This window comes from Hyperolius riggenbachi, chromosome 12, assembly GCF_040937935.1.
Source record: "Hyperolius riggenbachi isolate aHypRig1 chromosome 12, aHypRig1.pri, whole genome shotgun sequence".
Lineage (NCBI taxonomy): Eukaryota > Metazoa > Chordata > Amphibia > Anura > Hyperoliidae > Hyperolius > Hyperolius riggenbachi.
In genome coordinates, this window is record NC_090657.1 from 34,415,286 (window position 1) to 34,438,526 (window position 23,241).

The 23,241-nt window shown below is 44.9% G+C and overlaps 1 protein-coding gene across 1 annotated transcript in view; it reads right to left on the minus strand.

The window, feature by feature from the left end:
- Window positions 1-23,241, minus strand: part of LOC137540916 (keratin, type I cuticular Ha6-like) — a 49,819-nt gene that overhangs the window by 16,185 nt on the left and 10,393 nt on the right. Inside the window, exons 2-4 of the mRNA XM_068262097.1 lie at window positions 21,435-21,517; window positions 445-601; window positions 169-330 (exon numbers count right to left, since the gene is read on the minus strand). Coding sequence (XP_068118198.1) covers window positions 169-330; window positions 445-601; window positions 21,435-21,517 — 402 coding nt within the window. The remainder of the gene's footprint in view (window positions 1-168; window positions 331-444; window positions 602-21,434; window positions 21,518-23,241) is intronic.

Sequence of the window (23,241 nt, forward strand, 5' to 3'; positions counted from 1 at the left end):
TTTTATAAACTGAGGAGTTGGATGAGATTTGTACCAACTATACAGCCCTGCAATTAACTAGACCTTTTTGCTCTCTATGACAAAAGAAACTATTTTTAGAGAGCTATGTAGGTGCTCCACATCCCTAAACGTGTGTAAGGGGGGGGAAAAAAGACAATGCATGGGTACCCTTTTCAGGAAAAGCATCTCGATTTCTCCAAGGTTCCTCTCCATTAGTTTCTCATATTCCTCTCGAATACCAGACAGAGTCCTGTTTAGATTGATAGTTGGAGAAGCTTCTACTTCCACACTGACTCTGGTGCCAATCTGAGAAGATAAAGCATTCACTGCCTAGGACATAAAGGAGGACACAAATGAATGACCTTTTTTTTTTTAAGCCAAACCATGGGCAAACTGCAAATGCTTGCCCATTCAGAGAGTCCAGTAAGGTCTTCCATACCTCACCTGCTCATTATTCCTCTTCATCCTTAGTATTTCTTCTTCCAGGGCCTCAAGTTCAGATTCCAGTTTACTTATCTGGCCATTAAAGCCGTCCAAGATACTACGCAGTCCAGTGATATCAGCATCAATACTTTTTCTAAAGCTTAGCTCTATTTCATACCTAAAAAAATAGAAAGAGTTTAAAACTTTAGCATAAAAATATAAAACGTAGCTATAGCTACCAAAATTTTAGTGGAAGCCAATGAATGTTATTATTCTCTATTTTCTTTAATTACGCCAGAAAAAAATAAAAAAAAATCAAACAAGATAGTAGATTAATTTTGCATCGTAATTCACAATTACGATTGCAAAATTATAATGCACATTTTTAGGAAAAATCTTAATCAATTTTGTTTGTAAACGTAATCAGAAACCATAATTTTCCAATTTTGTGTAAGTTCCGTGTAAATTCATGCCAAATTTAGAAGTTAATAATATCAAAGACCACATACAGTATTGATACATTGACTATAAAGTATTTTGGAAAAATTATTTTTTTTTGCTTTATTATTCTCCTTAAAGAGAACCTGTACTGAGTAAAAATATTTAACCTCCCTAGCGGTATGGACAGAAATGTCCGTTCAAAAAAACATGCTGTGAACAGTATAAACATGCATACACATCAATACTCTCCTGCACTGTATACTAGACCCTTGCTTGACACATTTTGGCAAGTTACAGGAAAAAAAAAGTTTTAAAAATAAATTTTATCACTGTTTGCACAGAAATCCTGGGGAAATTGAACGCTGGGAAGGTTAAAATAAACACATGAGGTAACTTCAAGTGAACATTACAGAGTTACCTTGCCATCAGTTCCTCTCAGAAGCTCACCATTTTCTTCTGACAATAATCCCATCCAGTTCTGACAATATTTTGTCAGATCTGAAATATATCAGTTGCTGTCAGTAAAATATCAGTTGCTGTCAGTTAAAGCTGAGAGGAAAACGGATGTACCAGGTAATGTTCATGTTTCCCTATGGCTCAAGTGGGCGATGTTACAGTTTAACTGTGTGCTGACCAGAAAGCTGTTATGGGGTAATGGCTATTTTCAAAATGGAGGACGGAAAATTCCCTTGATCATAGCGAACAAATAGGACGCGGGACAGGAGAAAGACACTGAGGAGTAGACTACATGGAAGGTAAGTATGACTTGTGCATGCTTATTTTGACTTTTATTTTCAGTACAGGTTTTCTTTAAAGAACTTCTTAAAAGTGACACCCATGCTAACCTAGAAATAAAAAACCCTATATATATATATATATATATATATATATATATATATATATATATATATATATATATATATATATATATATATATATAATATTTATAGATAAATACTAGTTCTACTTACATAACAGATGTATTGCACTGTCCATGTTATGATTCCTGTGAATTTTATAGAGGAAAAGCAGAGAATCCTATTCTAGACAGTTTCCATCTTGGTTACCTTTGAATGAAGCTTATCCTGACATAATTTCCTCCCTCACTTGCTAATTGTGTATTCATTACCCGCCTTCCACCCAGAGTCTTCAGACACTCCCACTGAGGTCTATTGTAATGTTTGCGGAATCGTTTTCGCGGTCAGCGCACAAGATGCGCACTGGCACAGCGAAAACCCTCCACAAGCGTATAATTGGGTGAACCCAGGCTAGGTGCAATGCACCAGCAGAGGGCAATTCCCACCGGCAGATGGCGCTGTAGAGTGCAGACGAGCACAGCCTCTGCACAGCCACAAATGCCAGATGAGAATTGTACAGATCTAAGACAATGCGGGGCTGAACAGCCCTTAAAGAGAAAGAGCACAGATAAAGGATGAATGTGTGTTCACCAATCACAACACACATCAGCAGAAACAAAAGCAAGAACGCGATCGCGAGAAAGGCGATCGCCAGAAGTGACACAAGACAGATCAGAACAGAACACAAGAGTAGCAAAGGCACAGCAAACGACAATAAGAAAATAACAAAACTAACAAACGCTAACTAAACGCGAACACCGCACTCATTCGCAACAGCGAACGCGTTTACAGCGCAATCTCCGCACGTTAAGTGCAACAGAGACAAGCACGCCTAACTAGCCACCGACAGACAAACACAAAACAAAGAACGCGAGCGCTTGTTTAACGGTTACCTCACCGAGCCTACAGCAAGCGTTCGTATCAGACAAGACAGACAAACGGAAAACAGGAATACGAGAGGAAAGATCCACTGCTCTTTTCGTCAGAGCGAGTGCGATCCGAGTTCAGGAACAGGCTAGGGAAGATCCACTGCTCTTTCCGCCAGAGCAAGTGTGATCCGGGTACAGGGACAAGAAAGCAGATCAGAAGGATCCACAGCCGCTACCGCCAGGGGCTAGTGCGATCCAAGGAAGACAGGCAGATGAGATAGCAGGGAGCAACCGCTGCTCCAGCTATACTCCAAGAACAAAGATCATAAGGATCCACAGCCGCTACCGCTAGAGCCTAGTGCGATCCAAACAAGACAGACAGATGAACAGAAGGGGCTACCAGTAGCGACCGCTGCTCTGGTTAGCACCCCAGACAGACAGAACGATTTCCTGACAACCACCGTTGGTGACGGGACAATCGCAACAGAGAGGCAATACAGACAACACCGATAACAATCTAACTGCACTAGGGAAACTGCCTAGTGCAATCCCAGGAATTACTCTAAGATAACTTTGACAAGAAATAGCATGGCTGACACTATAGGAGTGTTTCAACAAACCCTGAAGGGATGACCAGCAAAGGACTCTGGGAAAACATAGCTTTTTATACTGCCAGCCTACAAAGGAGGCAGCTAGGTGATTTGCATAACCAATGTATGCAAATCCCTCAGCAGCAGAGCAGATCAGAAACTTGCAAAGGAAGGACAGGTCTCTCTTCCAGAGACCTGCAGCCCACAGACTAGAGGAAAGGTCAAACAGCTGTCTGCCTGTGCAGCCAGCTGAGCGGATCATTACATCTATACTAGAAAGTGCACTGTCTTCTGTCATTGGGCCCAGGGATGAGCAGAAACTACGCCAGTGCGAATTTACGCATCGTAGTTCGCATCTACGCATCGTAGTTCGTAGGCGAAGTCTCAAAACTACGCGTACGATTTTACGTGCGCGAAGTACCGTTACGCGTAGTTTACGCCCATACGTGTAGTTCTCATGTGTATTGCGAAGTAAACTACGAATGCGTTATTTGCGTCTATTTTTCCGCATACGATTGTATGCATACAAAATTACGCATTGGAAAGGGGAATGTACGCATAGAAGAGTTACTGTTACAAGTGTTTTGAAGAGGAATTCATGCGTACATTTTTATGCATAATGGCATAAGCGTCCGCCTGCACTACGCTATGCACTACGCGTAATTGCGTATTTTAATGCGTATTCTACGAAATGCATACGAAGCAATTATTTGGTTTTGGAGACACAGTTTGCCGAAGCGTAATTGCGTAAAACTACGCGTAGTTCCAGCGTAGCGAAGTTGGCTGACTACGACCATCCCTGATTGGGCCTGATGCTATTCCAGGTGATAAGTAGCTTGCAGATGCGAGCTACTTATCACCTTGCCATCGCACGAGGATTACCGGCAAATCCTATTGCCAGTTTTACTCGTGCGATGGCCGATCGTTAGGCAGCATTACTCAGGCGAAAGCCTGAGCGATGCTCCCTATTACTGGGCGATGGGAGCGAGGTTTACCCTGTGCTGCTGTCCATCAGCACCATGGCCTCGCTCCCCACACATGCGCACAACCCGCCGAACATCCGCCGCCATCTTCCGCCGCTGCATCTGGGGGTCTCCTTTAATAAGGAGACCCCCAGAGCTCCCCGCCGGCCGCCGCTCGTTTCCGCAACCCCCCAAAAAGCTACAAAGTTAATTGTAAGCAATTTTCTTACTGCCATTTTACACCCGTCGGCCGCCACACTCGCTAATAACAGAGCCCCGGCAAAGCATCTTTGAATCAGCTGCCGGGACTCCCCATTGGTTCACAGGCTGATCCATTTTCATTGGTCTATCCTGTGAACCAATGGGGAGCCCCGGCAGCTGATTTAAAGATGCTTTGCCGGCACTCTGTTATTAGCGAGTGTAATTACAGTAACTCATACACTGTAATTACACAGCGGGGACTTGCGGCAAAATGCGGCGGCCGACGGGTGTAAAGCGGCGGTAAGAAAATTGCTTACAATTAACTTTGTAGCTTTGTAGGGGGTTGTGGAGACGAGCGGCGGCCGTCGGGGAGCTCTGGGGGTCTCCTTATTAAAGGAGAACCCCAGATGCTGCGGCGACGACGTGCGTTAGCATGTTTAGACCTGCTTTTTGCAGGTCTAAGCTAACGCTCATGTCTGCCGGGAAGCATCACTTCCCGGAGGCATGCAAAGTGCAATAGGATAGGGTGTGAGGAACTTGCTGGGCGATAATATCGCCCATGCGAGTTCTTTTAGCACCCTGCCTAGGGCTAAATGCAATTGGATCAGGCGACTTTATTGTCGCCTGATTATCGGACTCACCAGCGTTTAACGCTGGCGAGTCTGACAATTGCATCAGTCCCATTATGTCATTAGAAGGAGGAAGAAATAAAGGGAAGAGGAGGAATATATTATAGATAAAAAGACCCCCCAGCATGCAACTGTTTTGCCAGCCGATGGCAATGGCAATAAAAGGGCCAGTGCTCCTAAGGTATGTGATAACTCCAAACCATGAAAGATTTGAATGCAGGATTAGCATCTTTATCACTTAATACACTCAGACCAGTTGCTGTTGAAATGTGATTTTTATGGTGACAATTAGAGATGTCGCGAACGGTTCGCCTGCGAACGGTTCCAGGCGAACTTTGGGGGTTCGCGTTCGCCTGCATCAGGCGAACTTTTGCGGAAGTTCGATTCGCCCCATAATGCTCTATTGAGCAAAACTTTGACCCTCCATATCACTGTCAGCAGACACATTATTGCCAAACACACTGCTTTCACTGCTGGAGGCCCGCCCACTAGTGTTGGGCGAACAGTGTTCGCCACTGTTCGGGTTCTGCAGAACATCACCCTGTTCGGGTGATGTTCGAGTTCGGCCGAACACCTGACGGTGCTCGGCCAAACCGTTCGGCCATATGGCCGAACTAAGAGCGCATGGCCGAACGTTCCCCGAACGTTCGGCTAGCGCTGTGATTGGCCGAACGGGTCACGTGGTTCGGACCCGAACGCGCTCTGATTGGCCGAACTGTCACGTGGTTCGGGTAAATAAATACCCGAACCACGTCATATCTCCGCCATTTGTCTGTGGGTTTAGCTTTGGGTAGGCAGGCAGGGTAGTTCGCGCTCCAGCCACGCTAGCCAGGGTCCCCCCTGTCATTGTGTCACTGCTGGGAACAGTAGTACACCGCTTGCTCAGCCACACTATATAGCATTCTGTTTACTGCCACTCTGTGTACCTCGCTCAGCCACACTATATAGCATTCTGTTTACTGCCACTCTGTGTCTGCTGGGAATAGTAGTACACCGCTTGCTCAGCCACACTATATAGCATTCTGTTTACTGCCACTCTGTGTACCTCGCTCAGCCACACTATATAGCATTCTGTTTACTGCCACTCTGTGTCTGCTGGGAATAGTGGTACACCGCTCGCTCAGCCACACTATATAGCATTCTGTTCACTGGTCTGTGTCTGCTTGGAATAGTGGTACACCGCTCGCTCAGCCACACTATATAGCATTCTGTTTACTGTTCTGTGTCTGCTGGGAATAGTGGTACACCGCTCGCTCAGCCACACTATATAGCATTCTGTTTACTGTTCTGTGTCTGCTGGGAATAGTGGTACACCGCTCGCTCAGCCACACTATATAGCATTCTGTTCACTGTTCTGTGTCTGCTGGGAATAGTGGTACACCGCTCGCTCAGCCACACTATATAGCATTCTGTTCACTGTTCTGTGTCTGCTGGGAATAGTGGTACACCGCTCGCTCAGCCACACTATATAGCATTCTGTTTACTGTTCTGTGTCTGCTGGGAATAGTGGTACACCGCTCGCTCAGCCACACTATATAGCATTCTGTTTACTGTTCTGTGTCTGCTGGGAACAGTAGTACACCGCTCGCTCAGCCAGAGTATATAGCATTGTGTTTACTGCCACTCTGTGTACACCGCTCAGCCAGACTATATACCATTGTTTACTGACACTCTGTGTACACCGCTCAGCCAGACTATATACCATTGTTTACTGACACTCTGTGTACACCGCTCAGCCAGACTATATACCATTGTTTACTGCCACTCTGATTCTGCTGGGAACAGTAGTACACCGCTCGCTCAGCCAGACTATATACCATTGTTTACTGACACTCTGTGTACACCGCTCAGCCAGACTATATACCATTGTTTACTGCCACTCTGATTCTGCTGGGAACAGTAGTACACCGCTCGCTCAGCCAGACTATATAGCATTGTGTTTACTGCCACTCTGTGTACACCGCTCAGCCACACTATATAGCATTGCGTACTCTGCCAGTCAGTGTGTATATTGCTGGGATCAGTAATACTCCACTCACCGTCAACCACTATATGAGCTCAACATGAGTTCCCCAGAGACCTCCGCTGTGAGCAGCACTCCCAACAACAGCAACAGCCAACGCCCCACGCAAGCTATAACATCCACCCCAGCAGCCAGTGGTCAGCAGCAGCCCTCCCCGGAGGAGAACGTTGTGTCCATCAGTCCGTCGCCAGAGCGATTAATGAGGGCTGCCATTGAGGAGATGATGGGGCCTGATGTGGAGGAGGAGGTCTGGCTCAGGCCAGCATCCCAAGTTAATGTTGAGGACGATGAGGGGTCTGTGTCTGGGGATGTTGGGGTGGCAGAGGTGGTGGGTGGGTCAGACTCAGGAGAAGAGTTGTATGATGAGGATGATGATCGGGACCATCTGTATGTGCCTCAGAGTCCGACCCCGGAAAACATGTTGTATCGTGTGTTTAGGTACTAAAATCTGCGTTCCCTCCCAGTAGTGTTGGGCGAACAGTGTTTGCCACTGTTCGGGTTCTGCAGAACATCACCCTGTTCGGGGTGACTATATAGCAGACTATATAGCATTGTGTTTAATGCCACTCTGTGTACACGGCTCAGCCACACTATATAGCATTGTGTTTACTTCCACTCTGTGTCTGCTGGGAACAGTAGTACACCGCTCACCCGCCACTGTATAGCATTGTGCTCTGTGTCACTGCTGACAATAGTGGTACACCGCTCACCCACCACTGTATAGCATTTCTGTACTGCCACTGTACTGCTGCCAGTCAGCGTGTACTTTAAGGATAAGTGAAATGAGGAAGAAATCCGGTGAAAGAGGGAGGGGCAAGGGAAGAGGTGTTTCCCCTGACGGTTCACGTACAGGCCACAGGGGAGCACCCAAGAAAACCCACTCAATACTGCCCATGTTGTCCAGGACAACAACCCTCACAGATCCAAAAGAACAGGACCAGATAATTACTTGGATGACCTCTCAAGCGTCCAGCAGTGGGTTAAGCAGCACCAGCACATCACGCACGAGGTCCGAGTCCTCAGCCAGTTAAAGTCTGGGCTTTCTTTGAAGACTGCACTGAGGATGTTACCATGGCGATTTGCAAGGTGTGCAAGACCCGCCTGAGCAGGGGGAAAAGTATTAACAACCTCTCCACCACCAGCATGAGCCGCCACATTCTATCCAAACATCCCACTCTGTGGGCAAACGCGGCAGGACAGGGTACCACCAGCAACACTGCCTCCCTTGGGTTCACCAGACTCACCACCAGACCCGCCTCAGCAGCAGCAGTAGCCCAGCCATTGCGTGGTTCACAACATTCACAAACATCAGACGATGCTGACACTGTCACTTTCCGGACTAGTGCTCTTGAGGTCTCCCAGTGTTCATCAAACACAACAACCAACAGCCCTTCGGTGTGCAGCGCTACGGTTGAGTTGTCTGTCTCTGAGATGTTTGAGCACAAGAGGAAATTGCCAGCAAATGACCCCCGGGCCGTGGCAGTAACAGCCAGCCAGCATAGCCAAGCTTCTGGCCTGCGAAATGCTGCCATATCGAGTGGTGGAGACAAACAGCTTCAAGGGCATGATGTCAGTGGCCATCCCACGTTACGTGGTTCCCAGCCGCTACCACTTTGCGCGCTCTGCAGTGCCTGAGTTGCATGAGCACGTGGTCAGCTAAATAACCCGAAGCTTGAAGAATGCCGTTGCCTGCAAGGTTCACCTCACCACTGACACCTGGACGAGTGCGTTCGGCCAGGGTCGATACATCTCCCTTACCGCGCACTGGGTGAACCTTGTGGAGCCTGGCAGCGATTCCTCACCTGCTACGGCGTGGGTGTTGCCCACGCCGCAAACAGCTGGATAACAACAGCAGCACCTACCTCTCTGACTCCTTCTCCTCCAACGCATCTCAAAGCTGTACCTCATCCGGAAATGCTAACCCAGCACCAGCAGCAGTAGGATCGTGGAAGCAGTGCAGCACAGCTGTTGGCATGCGTCAGCAAGCGTTGCTGAAGCTGATCTGCCTTGGGGATAAGCAGCACACAGGGGAGGAAATTTGGAGGGGAATAAAGGAACAGACGGATTTGTGGCTGGCACCGCTGGACCTGAAACCGGGCATGAAGCTAGACACCTGGCACGAACTGGCAATGTACACAATAGAGGTGCTGGCTTGCCCGGCAGCCAGCGTTATGTCGGAACGCTGTTTCAGTGCTGCCGGAGGCATCATCACAGATCGGCGTATCCGCCTCTCCACAGAAAATGCAGACCGTCTGACTCAAATTAAAATGAATCAATCCTGGATTGGAAACGACTACGCAACACTCCTGGACCCCAACCAAGTAACATGACCGATGAACATCTGGGATGGTTTAGCGTTTCCGGTCCCTGTTTATTGAACCTCTCATCTGTATTACATTTATGACTGCATGGCGGCAAAAAGCATTGCTGCTATATCCGCACGCTTTTTGTCCTCATGCAAGGCCTGGGTTGTTGTGTCTCACAAAGCGTGGCCTTCTCCTCCTGCGCCTCCTCCTGTTCCATCACGTGTGCTGCTGCTGCTGCTGCTGCTGCTGGGTTACCGTTGCCGGTCCCTGTTTATGGAACCTCTTATCTTTATTACATTTATGACTACATGGCGGTACAAAGCATGCTATCCGCACGCTTTTTGTCCTCATGCAAGGCCTGGGTTGTTGTGTCTCACAAAGCGTGGCCTTCTCCTCCTGCGCCTCCTCCTGTTCCATCACGTGTGCTGCTGCTGCTGCTGCTGCTGCTGGGTTACCGTTGCCGGTCCCTGTTTATGGAACCTCTTATCTTTATTACATTTATGACTACATGGCGGTACAAAGCATGCTATCCGCACGCTTTTTGTCCTCATGCAAGGCCTGGGTTGTTGTGTCTCACAAAGCGTGGCCTTCTCCTCCTGCGCCTCCTCCTGTTCCATCACGTGTGCTGCTGCTGCTGCTGCTGCTGGGTTACCGTTGCCGATCCCTGTTTATGGAACCTCTTATCTTTATTACATTTATGACTACATGGCGGTACAAAGCATGCTATCCGCACGCTTTTTGTCCTCATGCAAGGCCTGGGTTGTTGTGTCTCACAAAGCGTGGCCTTCTCCTCCTGCGCCTCCTCCTGTTCCATCACGTGTGCTGCTGCTGGGTTAGCGTTGCCGCGTGGTCCCTGTTTATTGAACCACTTATCTTTATTACATTTATGACTGCATGGTGGTACAAAGCATGCTATCCGCACGCTTCTTGTCCTCATGCAAGGCCTGGGTTGTTGTGTCTCAAAGCGTGGCCTTCTCCTCCTGCGCCACCCTCCTCCTGTTCCATCACGTGTGCTGCTGCTGGGTTAGCATTACCGGTCCCTTTTCCTGGAACCTCTTATATGTATTACATTTATGACTGCATGCCGACAAAAAGCATGTTACCTGTGCAAAGAAAACAGACATTTCCCGCATTTAAAAGACAGTTTTCCCTTTGAAACTTTAAAATCGATTTTCTCAAAAACTATAAGCTCTTTTTGCTAAATTTTTTTTTCCTCTTGTACCCACTCCCAAGGTGCACATACCCTGTAAATTTGGGGTATGTAGCATGTAAGGAGGCTTTACAAACCACAAAAGTTCGGGTCCCCATTGACTTCCATTATGTTCGGAGTTCGGGTCGAACACCCGAACATCGCGGCCATGTTCGGCCTGTTCGGCCCGAACCCGAACATCTAGATGTTCGCCCAACACTACCGCCCACCCTCCCTCCTTCAAGCAAGGTCCTTATATCATTTGACTCAGTTGTCTGCCTACACTAATTAGTTATGGGACAGCTGCTATACACTCTGCTAGGGAGATTTTAATTAGCCTCTTGTGGGTCCCCACCTCCCTCCTCCCTCCTCCCACCTATTCCCTCCTCCCTCCTACCGGAGGGAGGAGGGTCTCATCTGCCAGGGAATTATACTATTTCAAAAACCAGTTTACATCAAACCATGGCTGGGAATCGAACCCAGATCTCACTGTGTAGTGGGCAAGTCACCTTAACCACTGTACCACAACAGTAGTAACTGAAGCTCGCCTAAAATTTACCATGTATGCTCAATGCAATAGAAACATTAGGTTGCTTAAAGGGAACCTTAACTGAGAGTGATATGGATGTTTCCTGTAAACAATACCAGTTGCCTGGCAGTCCAGCTGATCTTTGTGACTGCAATAGTGGCTGAATCACACCCTGTTCAAATCCCAGCCAATGTGAGCAGTGTAGCAGCTGTCCCATAACTAATTAGTGTAGGCAGACAACTGAGTCAAATGGTATAAGGACCTTGCTTGGAGGAGGGAGGGTGGGCCTCCAGCAGTGATGTGTATTTCACTCAATCAGGTGTGCCTCCAGGTATTAGCGCTCTTGAAACATGTTTTATATCATTTTTCCAGCTGGTAGAAGTTTTTAAAATTTTCAAAGTTAGCCTCCCCATTGAAGTCTATTGCGGTTCGCGAACTTTTTCGCGAACCGAACCTTTCGCGGAGGTTCGCGAACAGGGTTCGCGAACCTAAAATCGGAGGTTCGCGACATCTCTAGTGACAATCCTGCTTTAACATATGTAGCTATTTTAGTGACAATAGCATGTATGGGGGCTTTGCTATTAACTGTTGAAGTCTGAAATTATGCAAAAAGTACGCAAAATTATGAAGGATTACACTAAATCAATGGAATGTCCAAAGACTAATTACGTATGGCCGTAATAGCAAAAATTTACACACAATATTGTGTAATCGTAATTAGCAAATTACAATCATCACTATCTGATCGGGGAAACTACTTGCGTCAGACCAGCGAACCCACAAGCTAGGATTAGTGGGTTCAGAGGTTTGCTAACCTCCAGATCTGCTCTTGAATGTGGGTTTGAGAGTTTTGACTGTTGATCACCACAGCAACAGTGTAGCCAGAGCAAGTCACCTCTTTCTTTCTTCACTAAATCCTGTTCTGCCTAGAGCTTCTGCTGTGCACCAGGGTGTTTGGATTGTAAGCAATAATTTCATGTGGATCTGATCCAGATCTGGAAGTACTTGTGTCCATTAGAGAGTCCCAATATTCCTAGATGAGGACATCTCACGAATTAAGATGGGAATGGCTCATCTTAATAATATTCCATTGATCTAAAATAGTAATCCTATTCCTTATGCAATGTATAATAAGGATCCTGTCTTTAGTGTACCCACTAATTGTATGGCAAAGCATTATGCTTCTGGGCAAGTACTATCTTTAGTTTTTAGCCTCCTCCCTTTTTCCTTTTCCCGTAGCTAGAGTTGTTTTATGATGTCATGTGCTTACATCACTGTACAGATATGATGTCATGTGCCTGCATAAGTGTAAAGCACACATGTATCACAAAAGTAAGCTTGCTAAGTAAAATACTTAACTTGGTTAAATATAAGCTACCATAAACACTTGCTGGTTGCCTTCCTTTTGTGATGTGTAGGTTTTCTAATACATGATTTAAAATTATGATTGGCGTACAATATGGCACATTGGCTCAAGAATTCTGTCTACTGTATTTTACTTTCTCAGTGTTCCAGAAGGTGACTGCTTGTTTGCTTGAACTTTAAACACAGATTAGGGGCCATGTTGCAACTTGTTAATACTAGTTACTAACCACAGGCACAATTTGCAGAAACTGGTACTAGGAAGTGGTCCTTATGACTAGTCATTAACCATTTGACCACTACAGGTAGTGTTTCCGTTATGGACCAGAGCAATTTTTTACATTTCAGTACTACTCCCATTCATTCACCAATAACTTTATCACTATACAGAGAATTGAATGTGTGCATTAAACACCAAGTGAACACCTGACATAACTGGCTAAGCAAATTTGGCCTAATTGGCTATTTATGAGGCAATGCTCATGCAAATATGCATTCGCTTTCGCATGCCAACTTATGCAGGGTATGTGCACTGTGTGTGAGCCAGCCCTGAGCTCCAAAGCTCAGTGCGACCCATGCTTCATTCCTTTCCTTTTCAAATGTGTTGCACCCAAGCTATGCTCAGTAGCAGAACGCAATGGACGTTAAGGTAAGTGCCTGTTTTTAAATATTGGGGGGTGGGTGCGGACGGCTCTGCCCGGTGCTGGCCACGCTTGGGGGGTCGCCTGCGCCACCCAGCCTCCCCCTCCGGGGTGCCGCTGTGGTTCCCAGGCAGTGAGAGCGCCTGGGACCCCGCGGTCCCCCCGGTTGTATAGGAGCATTGGGAAGCCTCCCCGTGGCGCTCCTGGATAGTGCTATTGCAGCATGAACGAATTCCCGCTTTGCGGCATTGGTTTTTGACCTGCATAAGTTGGCATGCGAAAGCGAATGCATATTTGCATGAGCATTGCCTCATGAATAGCCAATTAGGCCAAATTTGCTTAGCCAGTTTTGTCAGGTGTTCACTTGGTGTTTAATGCACACATTCAATTATCTGTGTAGTGACCAATAACTTTATCACTACTTATCACAGCAAAATGTTCTATATCTTGTTTTTTTGCCACCAATTATGTTTTCTTTGGGTGGTACTTTTTGCTAAGAATTATTTTATTCTAAATGCATTTTAAGGTATATAATAAGAAAAAGTGCATTATTTCTCAGTTTTCAGTCTTTATAGTTTTAAAATTAAACGTACTACTGTGGATAAAACCCACACTCACACATTTGTCCTGGTTATTACAATGATTAAATTATGTCCCTAGTACAATGTATGGTGACAATATTTTATTTGGAAACAAAGGTATATTTTTTTCAGTTTTGCTTTCGTTTAGACTAGATCACTAATTACATGCCGTAATCTGCAAAAATTGCAGTAGTATACCCGCCTGACATACTTATTAAAACGTTGAGTCCCTAAGGTAACTATTTTTATATTTTTTTATGTCATTCTTTTATCAAGTGTTTTATTTTGCTAACTATGGGGTGGTGGGGGGTTAGTGGGGAATTTATTATTTGTATTTAATTTAATGTATGTAGGGAGTCTTTTTACTTTTTGGCCACTAGATGTCCCTTACTTTATTCCTGTGTCTTGTGAACAATACACAGGAAGTGTGTGTATGTCTTTACTTTTACTTTAAGAATGACCAACGGTATCTCCCTGATGCTGTCATCATTCATTGCAGGCACTTTGATCAGTGAATAGGAACACATGTTCCCATTCACTGATCAGTGTACTAACTGCCGGCAATGAGAACAAGTACAGGTGTGCGCACAAGCGCCCGCAGCAGGCAATAGCATGGAGGTACATATATCTATGCCCCTGGATGAAGATGAAGTCTCAAGGGACATAGATATACTGTACCCAGCGTAATAAGTGGTAAAATGACAACCAGGCCTGGATTTGCATCACATGAGCCTATAGGCACAGATGTCCTGGCATCCTAGTCTTCCCCCTCCATGAACTTACAAACCCACACCGCACTGCACCGCAAGTGTGCTGGCTGTCCCAGCTGTCACTTCCCCCTTACTTCCCTTGCTTGGTGTAGGCAGCTATAGGTGCCATTTAGTATTAGGTAGCCAAAGGTTCTCTCAGTATTAAGTAGCTAGAGGTGACCCCAGTTGAAGGTAGATCTCATCAGTGGAATGCTGAGAGTCAGGTGAGTAGCCTCTCATTTAAACTCAACTTGGGCCTCTGCACAGGAAAAGAAGAGAGAGGGAGGCACTCAGGGAGAGGAGTGAGCCGCCTTTACATCATTGAGCGCCTGTAGGCCGGTGCCTACAGTGCCTTATGGGGAATCCATCCCTGATGACAACTGACCTGAACAGGATGTGAAAGTTGCTATATTTATTTCCTTTCAAACAATACCAGTTTCTTGGCGTCCTGCTGATCTTTCATGGGTCAGTAGTATCTGAATCAAGGCCTAACTACCCCACGTCTACAAGCCAAAATAGCCACCATGTTAAACAGTAAGGGCCTTACTAAAAGCAGCATGGCTGTTTGGTATAAAACATTGAATACAGCACAAACCTCCCCGCTACAACGCTACTCTGCTGTTTGGGCACTAGACCTGGGTAGCAACATAACTACTGAACAACTACTCCTAGCTAATAGGACCACACTGTTCATTTCCAAATGTAATACACACTGGGAAACCTCAAGAAAAATCTTATTTAGATGGCATTTGACCCCCAGACAAATAGCCGCTTTCTCATCTGACTCCTCCCACCTGTGCTGGAAATGCAAGGCCGACATTGGTACATATAAACATATGCTATGGGACTGCCCTATAGTAACTCGCCTTTGGTCCAATGTAGAAGCTTTAGTTAGGCGAACTATTTGGCATAGATTTACACTCACTCCGAAACTAGCTTTACTCTCCATAGGAGTCAGTGAGTCAGTATCTGAGAAACACAGATACCTTATATGTTACCTTATATTCAGTGCCCAACACTTAATCCTCTTAAATTGGAAATCAACTGAAGAGATATCCTCATCCCATCTTCTAAACAATACTAAACTCAACTTAAATATGGAACTTCTGATCAAAAGTAGGCTAGGTATAAATACAGAACACTACTCTATCCCGACAACATGGTAACATCCGAACAACTCTATACCCACAAACCACACCATGTGCATCTGACCTGCTCCACTAGCCAGACTACACCCACGTGACAAGTGACAAGGGACAGGCAGGCATGTTACCGAGCTTCGTGCTGCCGGAAGTGACGCGATGACGTCGCGGCGATCACGCCGCGTGACGTCAGACGCGTCAGGGGCCGGCCCCCGGTGTCCAGTCTGGCAAATTCGGCGTCTTAGGAGTATTTAAACAACGTTGCATGCCGGTAACATTTACAGCAGCCTGATCCTGAAATCCAGAACCCTTTGAGAAAGGTAGACGAAACAGCGCTGTCAGGGCTCTTGGAATTATGAGCTAGGTTACACTAGTTTAATGTTGTCACCACTGGTCCGTTTTATGTGCACAGTTTGTACCATTGCTTCAATTTATGGACTTAATTCATGGACTCAGTGTACATTTACTGCATTTTTTGCCTGTGTTAACCTGTAAATTTCTCTATGTACCTGTATGATCATTGTGTTAACAGCTGCTGATGTTTACATGCTTCACTAAGCCTCAATGTTTGTAACTTTGTTGTGCTTCTTTTCTTAACACAATACAATTTTTTGAGCAATTCATTATTGGTGTGCGGATCATTTTATATAGATTTAGCAAGTTATGGTTGTGGTCCCATCCACGATCCAGCACCCATGTTAAGCCTTACATAAGTCTATTGCTTAATTATGCAAATTTGTGCATCAGGTGTGCAACCTTCTTTTTGATTAAATGTTCTTGTTGTTTTTCAGGTCTAGTGCACCCTGTTTCTCTCGACTACAGTATGTCATTTGCTGATTTAAGTGGCTTGTCCAATCGCATAGCTGACACTTTGGTTTATACCCAGACGGAAATCGATGGTGTTGTGGATCAGTTTGCAAACTCACACAGCAATATTTCCACAGACATTCCTTTTCTCAAAAAGCAATTTGAAGACCTTGATAAGAGGGTTATTGATTACAAACTCCATTCAGATACTCTGGTTGAATATCTTAAAGCCAAACGGATCCCTAGGGGCTTGCGCCTCAATATCCGTCCCACTTTTTGTAGAAACAATAAGGAATACAGTGCAAACTGGTTCCGTATCCTTAATAAGTGCAGCTTGGATTTAATTACTCTTACAGTCCAGGGTATCCAAGGGGAAATATCAAGGTTGGAGACTTTGGCCTCCAACCTTAAAACTAAATTGGAATCGGAACTTGATGAGGAGGACTTTGATCAGTATCTAGAACAACACTCCGTTTCTCTGGATAATTATAGAAAAGAGGTCCTTACTAAAAAATTAGACAAATTTAGAAGAGACACCTTGGATTACCAGGAGGACCGCGTCTACAGTTGGCGTAGTGACAAACGTCCTAGACGCCGTCCCCTAACTCCTCAAGGAAATCCTCCCTCAGATCAGAGTTCAGGGGAAGGTTCCTCTGGTTCATCGGGAGCTTTTTTAGGCAATCGCCCCCGGGGCAGGGGAGGAAGAGGAAGAGGACGAGGAGGGGCAGAAGGGGCCCCAAAAGACACCAGAGTAACCAGGAGTCAGACACAGGGGAGGAGTTAATAGTCAACCTTTCTTCACATGTTCTCACAGCTACAGAGAAAAAGGTACTGAGCCGGGGGTTGGGATTTGTTCCCACACATCCGGGCTCGGCACTTGAACTTGATTGTGACTTATTTCACTTTTACAGGTCTTTACGCATTAAGGCTTTCTTCAGTAATCCTTCCAATATGGTTACCGCCCAGAACCCTCCTGTCAATCTGTTTCCCTCAGAAGTGGATCTCACTAAATGCAGAGTGAAAAGTAAGTGGATTCCACCGAATTCATCGCATGCAATCGACACATTTGTCGATCTGGTCCAGCGAGATCTCTCACTTGTCCGCCGGCCTAGTTTTACACCGCAACAGAATTTATCACTTCCAGAAAAACAGTCCCTCCAGGCATTGAGGGATAATTCCCAATTAGTGATTGAGCCGGCTGACAAGGGTGGAGCAATCGTTGTTATGGATTTAAACACTTACAGACAGGAAGTCCAAAGACAGTTGAGAGATTCCAATGTGTACCTTAAACTTACAGGTGACCCCACTGCTGCAATTAAGGATATTGTTGACAGCCTCATTATACAAGCTCTTGAGGTGGGTCTTATTTCTAAACAACTCTCTGATTTTCTTATCACACCGTTTCCTCTTATTCCTCTTTTTTATGTCTTACCCAAAATCCATAAATCACTGGTGAATCCACCTGGGAGACCTATAGTGGCAGGTACTAATTCTGTTTTTCAACCACTGGCAATTCTTCTCGACCAAGTCCTACGCCCTAGGGTTTCTCTCATGCGTTCCTTTCTTCTTGACACTACAGACTTTCTCTCTAAAATCACTAACTTTGGTTTCTTTTCTTCCCCGGTTTTTCTTTGCACTATGGATGTCACTAGTCTGTATACTTCAATCCCCCATGCAGCTGGTATTGAGGTTATTCGGTCCAATTTTGTGAAAATGTGCCTTCATCAGAGTCTTTCTGATTTTCTTCTATCACTGCTTCAAATTGTCCTTCAGAGGAATTATTTTTCCTTTGAGGGACAGTTCTTTCAACAGCTACAAGGTACGGCAATGGGGAGCAATGTAGCTCCCGAATATGCTAACCTATTCATGGAACATTTTGAGGAGTCGTTTGTTTATTGTCATCCATTGTACCTCGGCCAGTCTTTGTGCTGGCTGAGGTACATTGATGACATTTTTTTCATCTGGTCAGGGACTGAGTCCTCCTTGCTCTCTTTTAAAAATGACCTGGACAATTGTCTCCCGACGATTGGTTTCAGCCTTGACTATAGTCAGACTGAGGTACATTTTCTTGATGTCCTTGTCCAACTTCAGAATGGTAGGATTCAGACCACTCCCTACCGCAAACCGACCGATCGAAACACTTACCTCTCCTCAGGTAGTTATCATCCGCGACGTCTGAAACAGGGGATTCCCTATGGCCAATTTCTCCGCCTGAGGCGGATTTCGTCTACAGATGCGGCATTTTATAATGAGGCACAAAAAATGCTTAACAACTTTGTTGCTCGAGGTTATGATGTTAATCATCTTAACCAGGCCTTGTCCAAAGCAGCTGCAAAAAATCGCTCCGATTTGTTATCTCACCAGTTTCGTGATAATCGTAACAGGATTCCAATGGTATTAACATATTCGCCTCTTTCTTTACAGGCCCAAAAGATTGTTAAGAAACACTGGCATGTTCTAAGCAGCGATCCATCAATTGCTAATGTATTTAAAGAACAACCAATGTGTGCCTTCCGTCGGTCAAAAAGTCTGCGGGATACGTTGGTACATGCCAGGAGCAATAGACAACTGCCATCAACTGCAGGTAATTGGCTTTCTAATTTTCCCCGTCCGCAGGGGATGTTCCCATGCGGACATTGTGTTCAATGTGGCTATGTGAGTCGAGGGAGTTCGTTCCCTCATCCGCAAAGCGGCCGTTCTATTACACTCAATGATTTTGCCAATTGCTCCAGTAAAAATGTTGTCTATTGCCTCATTTGCCCTTGTGGCAAATTATACGTGGGCCAGACCACACGTGAGGTAAGAACACGCATTAGTGAACATCGTAGCAACATTCGTTGCTTTAATGTGGATTCCCCAGTTGCTAAACATTTCATGGAGGCAGGACACAATGTGTCCCAACTCAGATTTAGAGTTATTGAACTAGTGCGTCCATCAGCAAGGGGTGGGGATATAGAACTAAAATTACTTCAACGAGAATTATTTTGGATTTATAATCTTAAAACTAAAGTTCCATTTGGTATAAATGAGGATGTGAGCCTCACACCTTTCATTCGTTGATATTCTTGTCCCTAGGTTCTTATTGTAGGCATCCCAAGCTTTGTCGTCTCTGGTTCAGTTTGGCTGAATTGGGTTTTCCATTTAGTTACTATTGCTATTTGTTCTCATTTCCCTTGTGTTAACCTTCTTCGTCCATTCGGTTCTATTGAGGCAACTCTTTGGGTTTGTCTATGTCACTCTCACCAAGTTCTGTTATGTCCCAGTTCACTGTTCCTTTAAGAGGAGCGGGGATTAGTTTTCCTGCTTACTCCCATTATTGAAGTGTGGGTCTGTATTTCTGTTCCACGCCCATCGTTGGTCTGGCTACACATAGTCTTAAAATATGTTACCCTGTTATGCATTTTCTATTTCCAGGCTGCTTTATACCTATAGGCAGTTTTTTAATTTTTACTTTTTCTCTTTTTGCTTTAGATTAATATACTCCTCCTTTCGCCGCTGGACACCGTCTTCTATGATATACCACCATTGGACCTACGCGACTTTCAGGACCGCCTTCTTGCTATGTTTCACTATGTTGTGCAAAAGTCTCCCGGCGCCGATCGCCCGGTGTGCGCATGCGCGGCGGCCATTTTGGGGTTGGTGTTTCCTTCCCCTGATGGCTGTCAGGCATGTTACCGAGCTTCGTGCTGCCGGAAGTGACGCGATGACGTCGCGGCGATCACGCCGCGTGACGTCAGACGCGTCAGGGGCCGGCCCCCGGTGTCCAGTCTGGCAAATTCGGCGTCTTAGGAGTATTTAAACAACGTTGCATGCCGGTAACATTTACAGCAGCCTGATCCTGAAATCCAGAACCCTTTGAGAAAGGTAGACGAAACAGCGCTGTCAGGGCTCTTGGAATTATGAGCTAGGTTACACTAGTTTAGTGTTGTCACCACTGGTCCGTTTTATGTGCACAGTTTGTACCATTGCTTCAATTTATGGACTTAATTCATGGACTCAGTGTACATTTACTGCATTTTTTGCCTGTGTTAACCTGTAAATTTCTCTATGTACCTGTATGATCATTGTGTTAACAGCTGCTGATGTTTACAGGCTTCACTAAGCCTCAATGTTTGTAACTTTGTTGTGCTTCTTTTCTTAACACAATACAATTTTTTGAGCAATTCATTATTGGTGTGCGGATCATTTTATATAGATTTAGCAAGTTATGGTTGTGGTCCCATCCACGATCCAGCACCCATGTTAAGCCTTACATAAGTCTATTGCTTAATTATGCAAATTTGTGCATCAGGTGTGCAACCTTCTTTTTGATTAAGTGACAAGGGACCACCTTAATTTTAATTTCAATCATCGGATTGCTACATACCACAAGAGAGAGGAGAATAGTTATAGTTATAGTTATAGTTTTAGGAATAGCTATAGGAATAGTCATAGCCATAGCTATAGTCATAGTTATAGTTAGTGGAGATAAGTTGGGACTGGTCCATGAGCACTATTATTAGTATTCTACCTCCTTTGGGACTAGCAGCAATGATATTTCAGGTGAACTTGTTTAATATATATTATAATTTCTGTAATAATCAAGCTGCTACGATGAATATACGAAAGACAGTCCGTATAACCTTTATCTGTGATGTCGGCCTCGGCCAACTGATGACGTCAGAGACTTATATGAAAGGAAATGTCGTTGGATACCTATAAGGTTGTGTAAATTCCAATGTACAACACCCAAACTGGAGATTATTTTACTGTCTAATTAACAATCTATGCTGTTATATATATTAGCCGTATATGTATATCTGCAATGTGTTCAATAAAAACTTTATTGATGGAAGTAGTATCTGAATCACACACCTGAAACCAGCTTGCATCAAATGCAGTAAGCCAAACATCTGATCTGCGTGCTTGTTCAGGGTCTATGGCTGCAAGTGATCAGTAAGACAGCCAGGGAATCTGCATTGTATAAAAGGAAATACACATGGCAGCCTCCATATCCCTTCTCAGGCCAGTTGTCCTTTAAAACCGATGAATGTCTAGTCAACATTACTTGAAAAAATCAATTGATATAACTGAAATAATTTTCTGTTATAAATATTTCAATTTAATTCAAAATATTTCCATTTTTTTACATACCTGTTATAATAGTCTTCGAAGGAAATGACTGCGCTGTCTATTCTTTGTGTTATGGCCAGACTCTCACTTGTGACAGCAGAGATCTGTAAGACATAACATGATTAATACAAAATAAGTATTTTCTACTATAACTCAGGGCAGACATTCACATTCAGGGCAGACAATGCTCACAGCTCACAATGCAATTTTCTGGGGAAAATATTTTAATACAATAGAATGCAATAACATTTCTATAGCGCTTTTCTCCCATAGGACCCAAAGCGCTTAGGCTCTCTCAGATTCAGTAATTGGTAGTAGGATGAAGTATTCACACAACAAATGTTATACAGTATTTCTGCAAATGCCAAACTGAACAGGTGGGTTTTCAGTCTGCATTTAAAGAGTAACTGTCAGGCTGCAAAAGCTAATTTAAACCTCTATTCTCCTGTGTTAAACACTTTAGAAGGAAGCCAAAAAGGCAATACTGAAGTTAAATATCTCTCTAACTTTTGATGTGTGTGAACAGCAAGGCTGTTATTCCCAAGCTCTTAAAATGACGAGAGGCTACATAACATACTGCAAAGCATTCTGGGGCTGCTTCTCCCCACCTTGGGTCCTCCCCTCGGCTGCTAGTGAGAAGTTACAGGCTCATGTTACAGCAGCTTGTAATGCAGCCCAGCTCACAGCACTGAAAAATCACAGGGCAGAGTATACTGCATGAGTCCGCTATTGTTCCTAGCCACATGGCTAATTAATATTCACTGCACAGTAGTGTTGTCCATTAGGATATTTTTTGTGAGTGGAATCATCAGGAAGCAGGGAGGACATGACGACACAATTGGCTTCATAGGAGACAGACAAACATGGAAGCTGCCATGAGCTGGCAGGAGCATCATTCTCTGCAAATACTATATAAAAATTCTGTGAAATCCAAACGTGGACAGTGAAATGCATATGTAATGTAAGTACAGCCAATATTTAGCTACTGATATATGTGTTTTTTTTTCTCTGAGACCCTATACCTAACAGCTCCTCTTTAAACACGTCCAGGGATGGAGCTGTCCTGATCTGCTGAGGTAAGGAGTTCCACAACGTAGGGGCAGCATGAGAGAAGGCTCTGGGACCAAAAGTTTCCAGGTGGACTCTGGGTATGACTAGATTATTAGAACCTGTGGATCTGAGATTGCGGGGATTGCTACGCAGCTGCAACATTTATTTCATGTATCCAGGGCCCAGATTATTCAGTGATTTGAATGTCAGTAGGCCGATCTTGAATAGGACCCTCCATTCTATAGGTAGCCAGTGAAGGGAGTGCAGGACTGGCATTATGTGGCATTGACGGGGTTGGTTGGTTAGCAGTCTGGCAGCAGTATTCTGTATCAGCTGTAGGCGGTACAAGTCCTTTTTTGGACTGTTAAGCATATCCTTTACTGTTAGGGCCCTTTTACACAAAGTGGATCCGAGATAAACTTTTACTCATTGCATAAGTGTGTTTATTTTGTTTTAATACTCCAATTCCCTATAAACTAAACAAGCCTCGCCCACAGCTTTTTCACAGTGCCTTGGCACTGTAGCAAGGGCTCATGGGAGCTTAGTCTGGGCAGGAGAAGGAAGAGGTTACTAGCCAGAGATTTTAGAGGCAGAGGGGAGGAGGGAGGAGGAGAGGGGACTTAATTTGCACACAGGCAAGCTGATAGCATCTCGAGCCCTCAGCCTGTGACAATGTGACAAACAGAACATGGCTACCCTCATTATATCACAGGAATAAATAATCATAAACTGTTGAAGCTGTTTGTAGCTAGATATGCTGTAAACTATCTAAACTTTA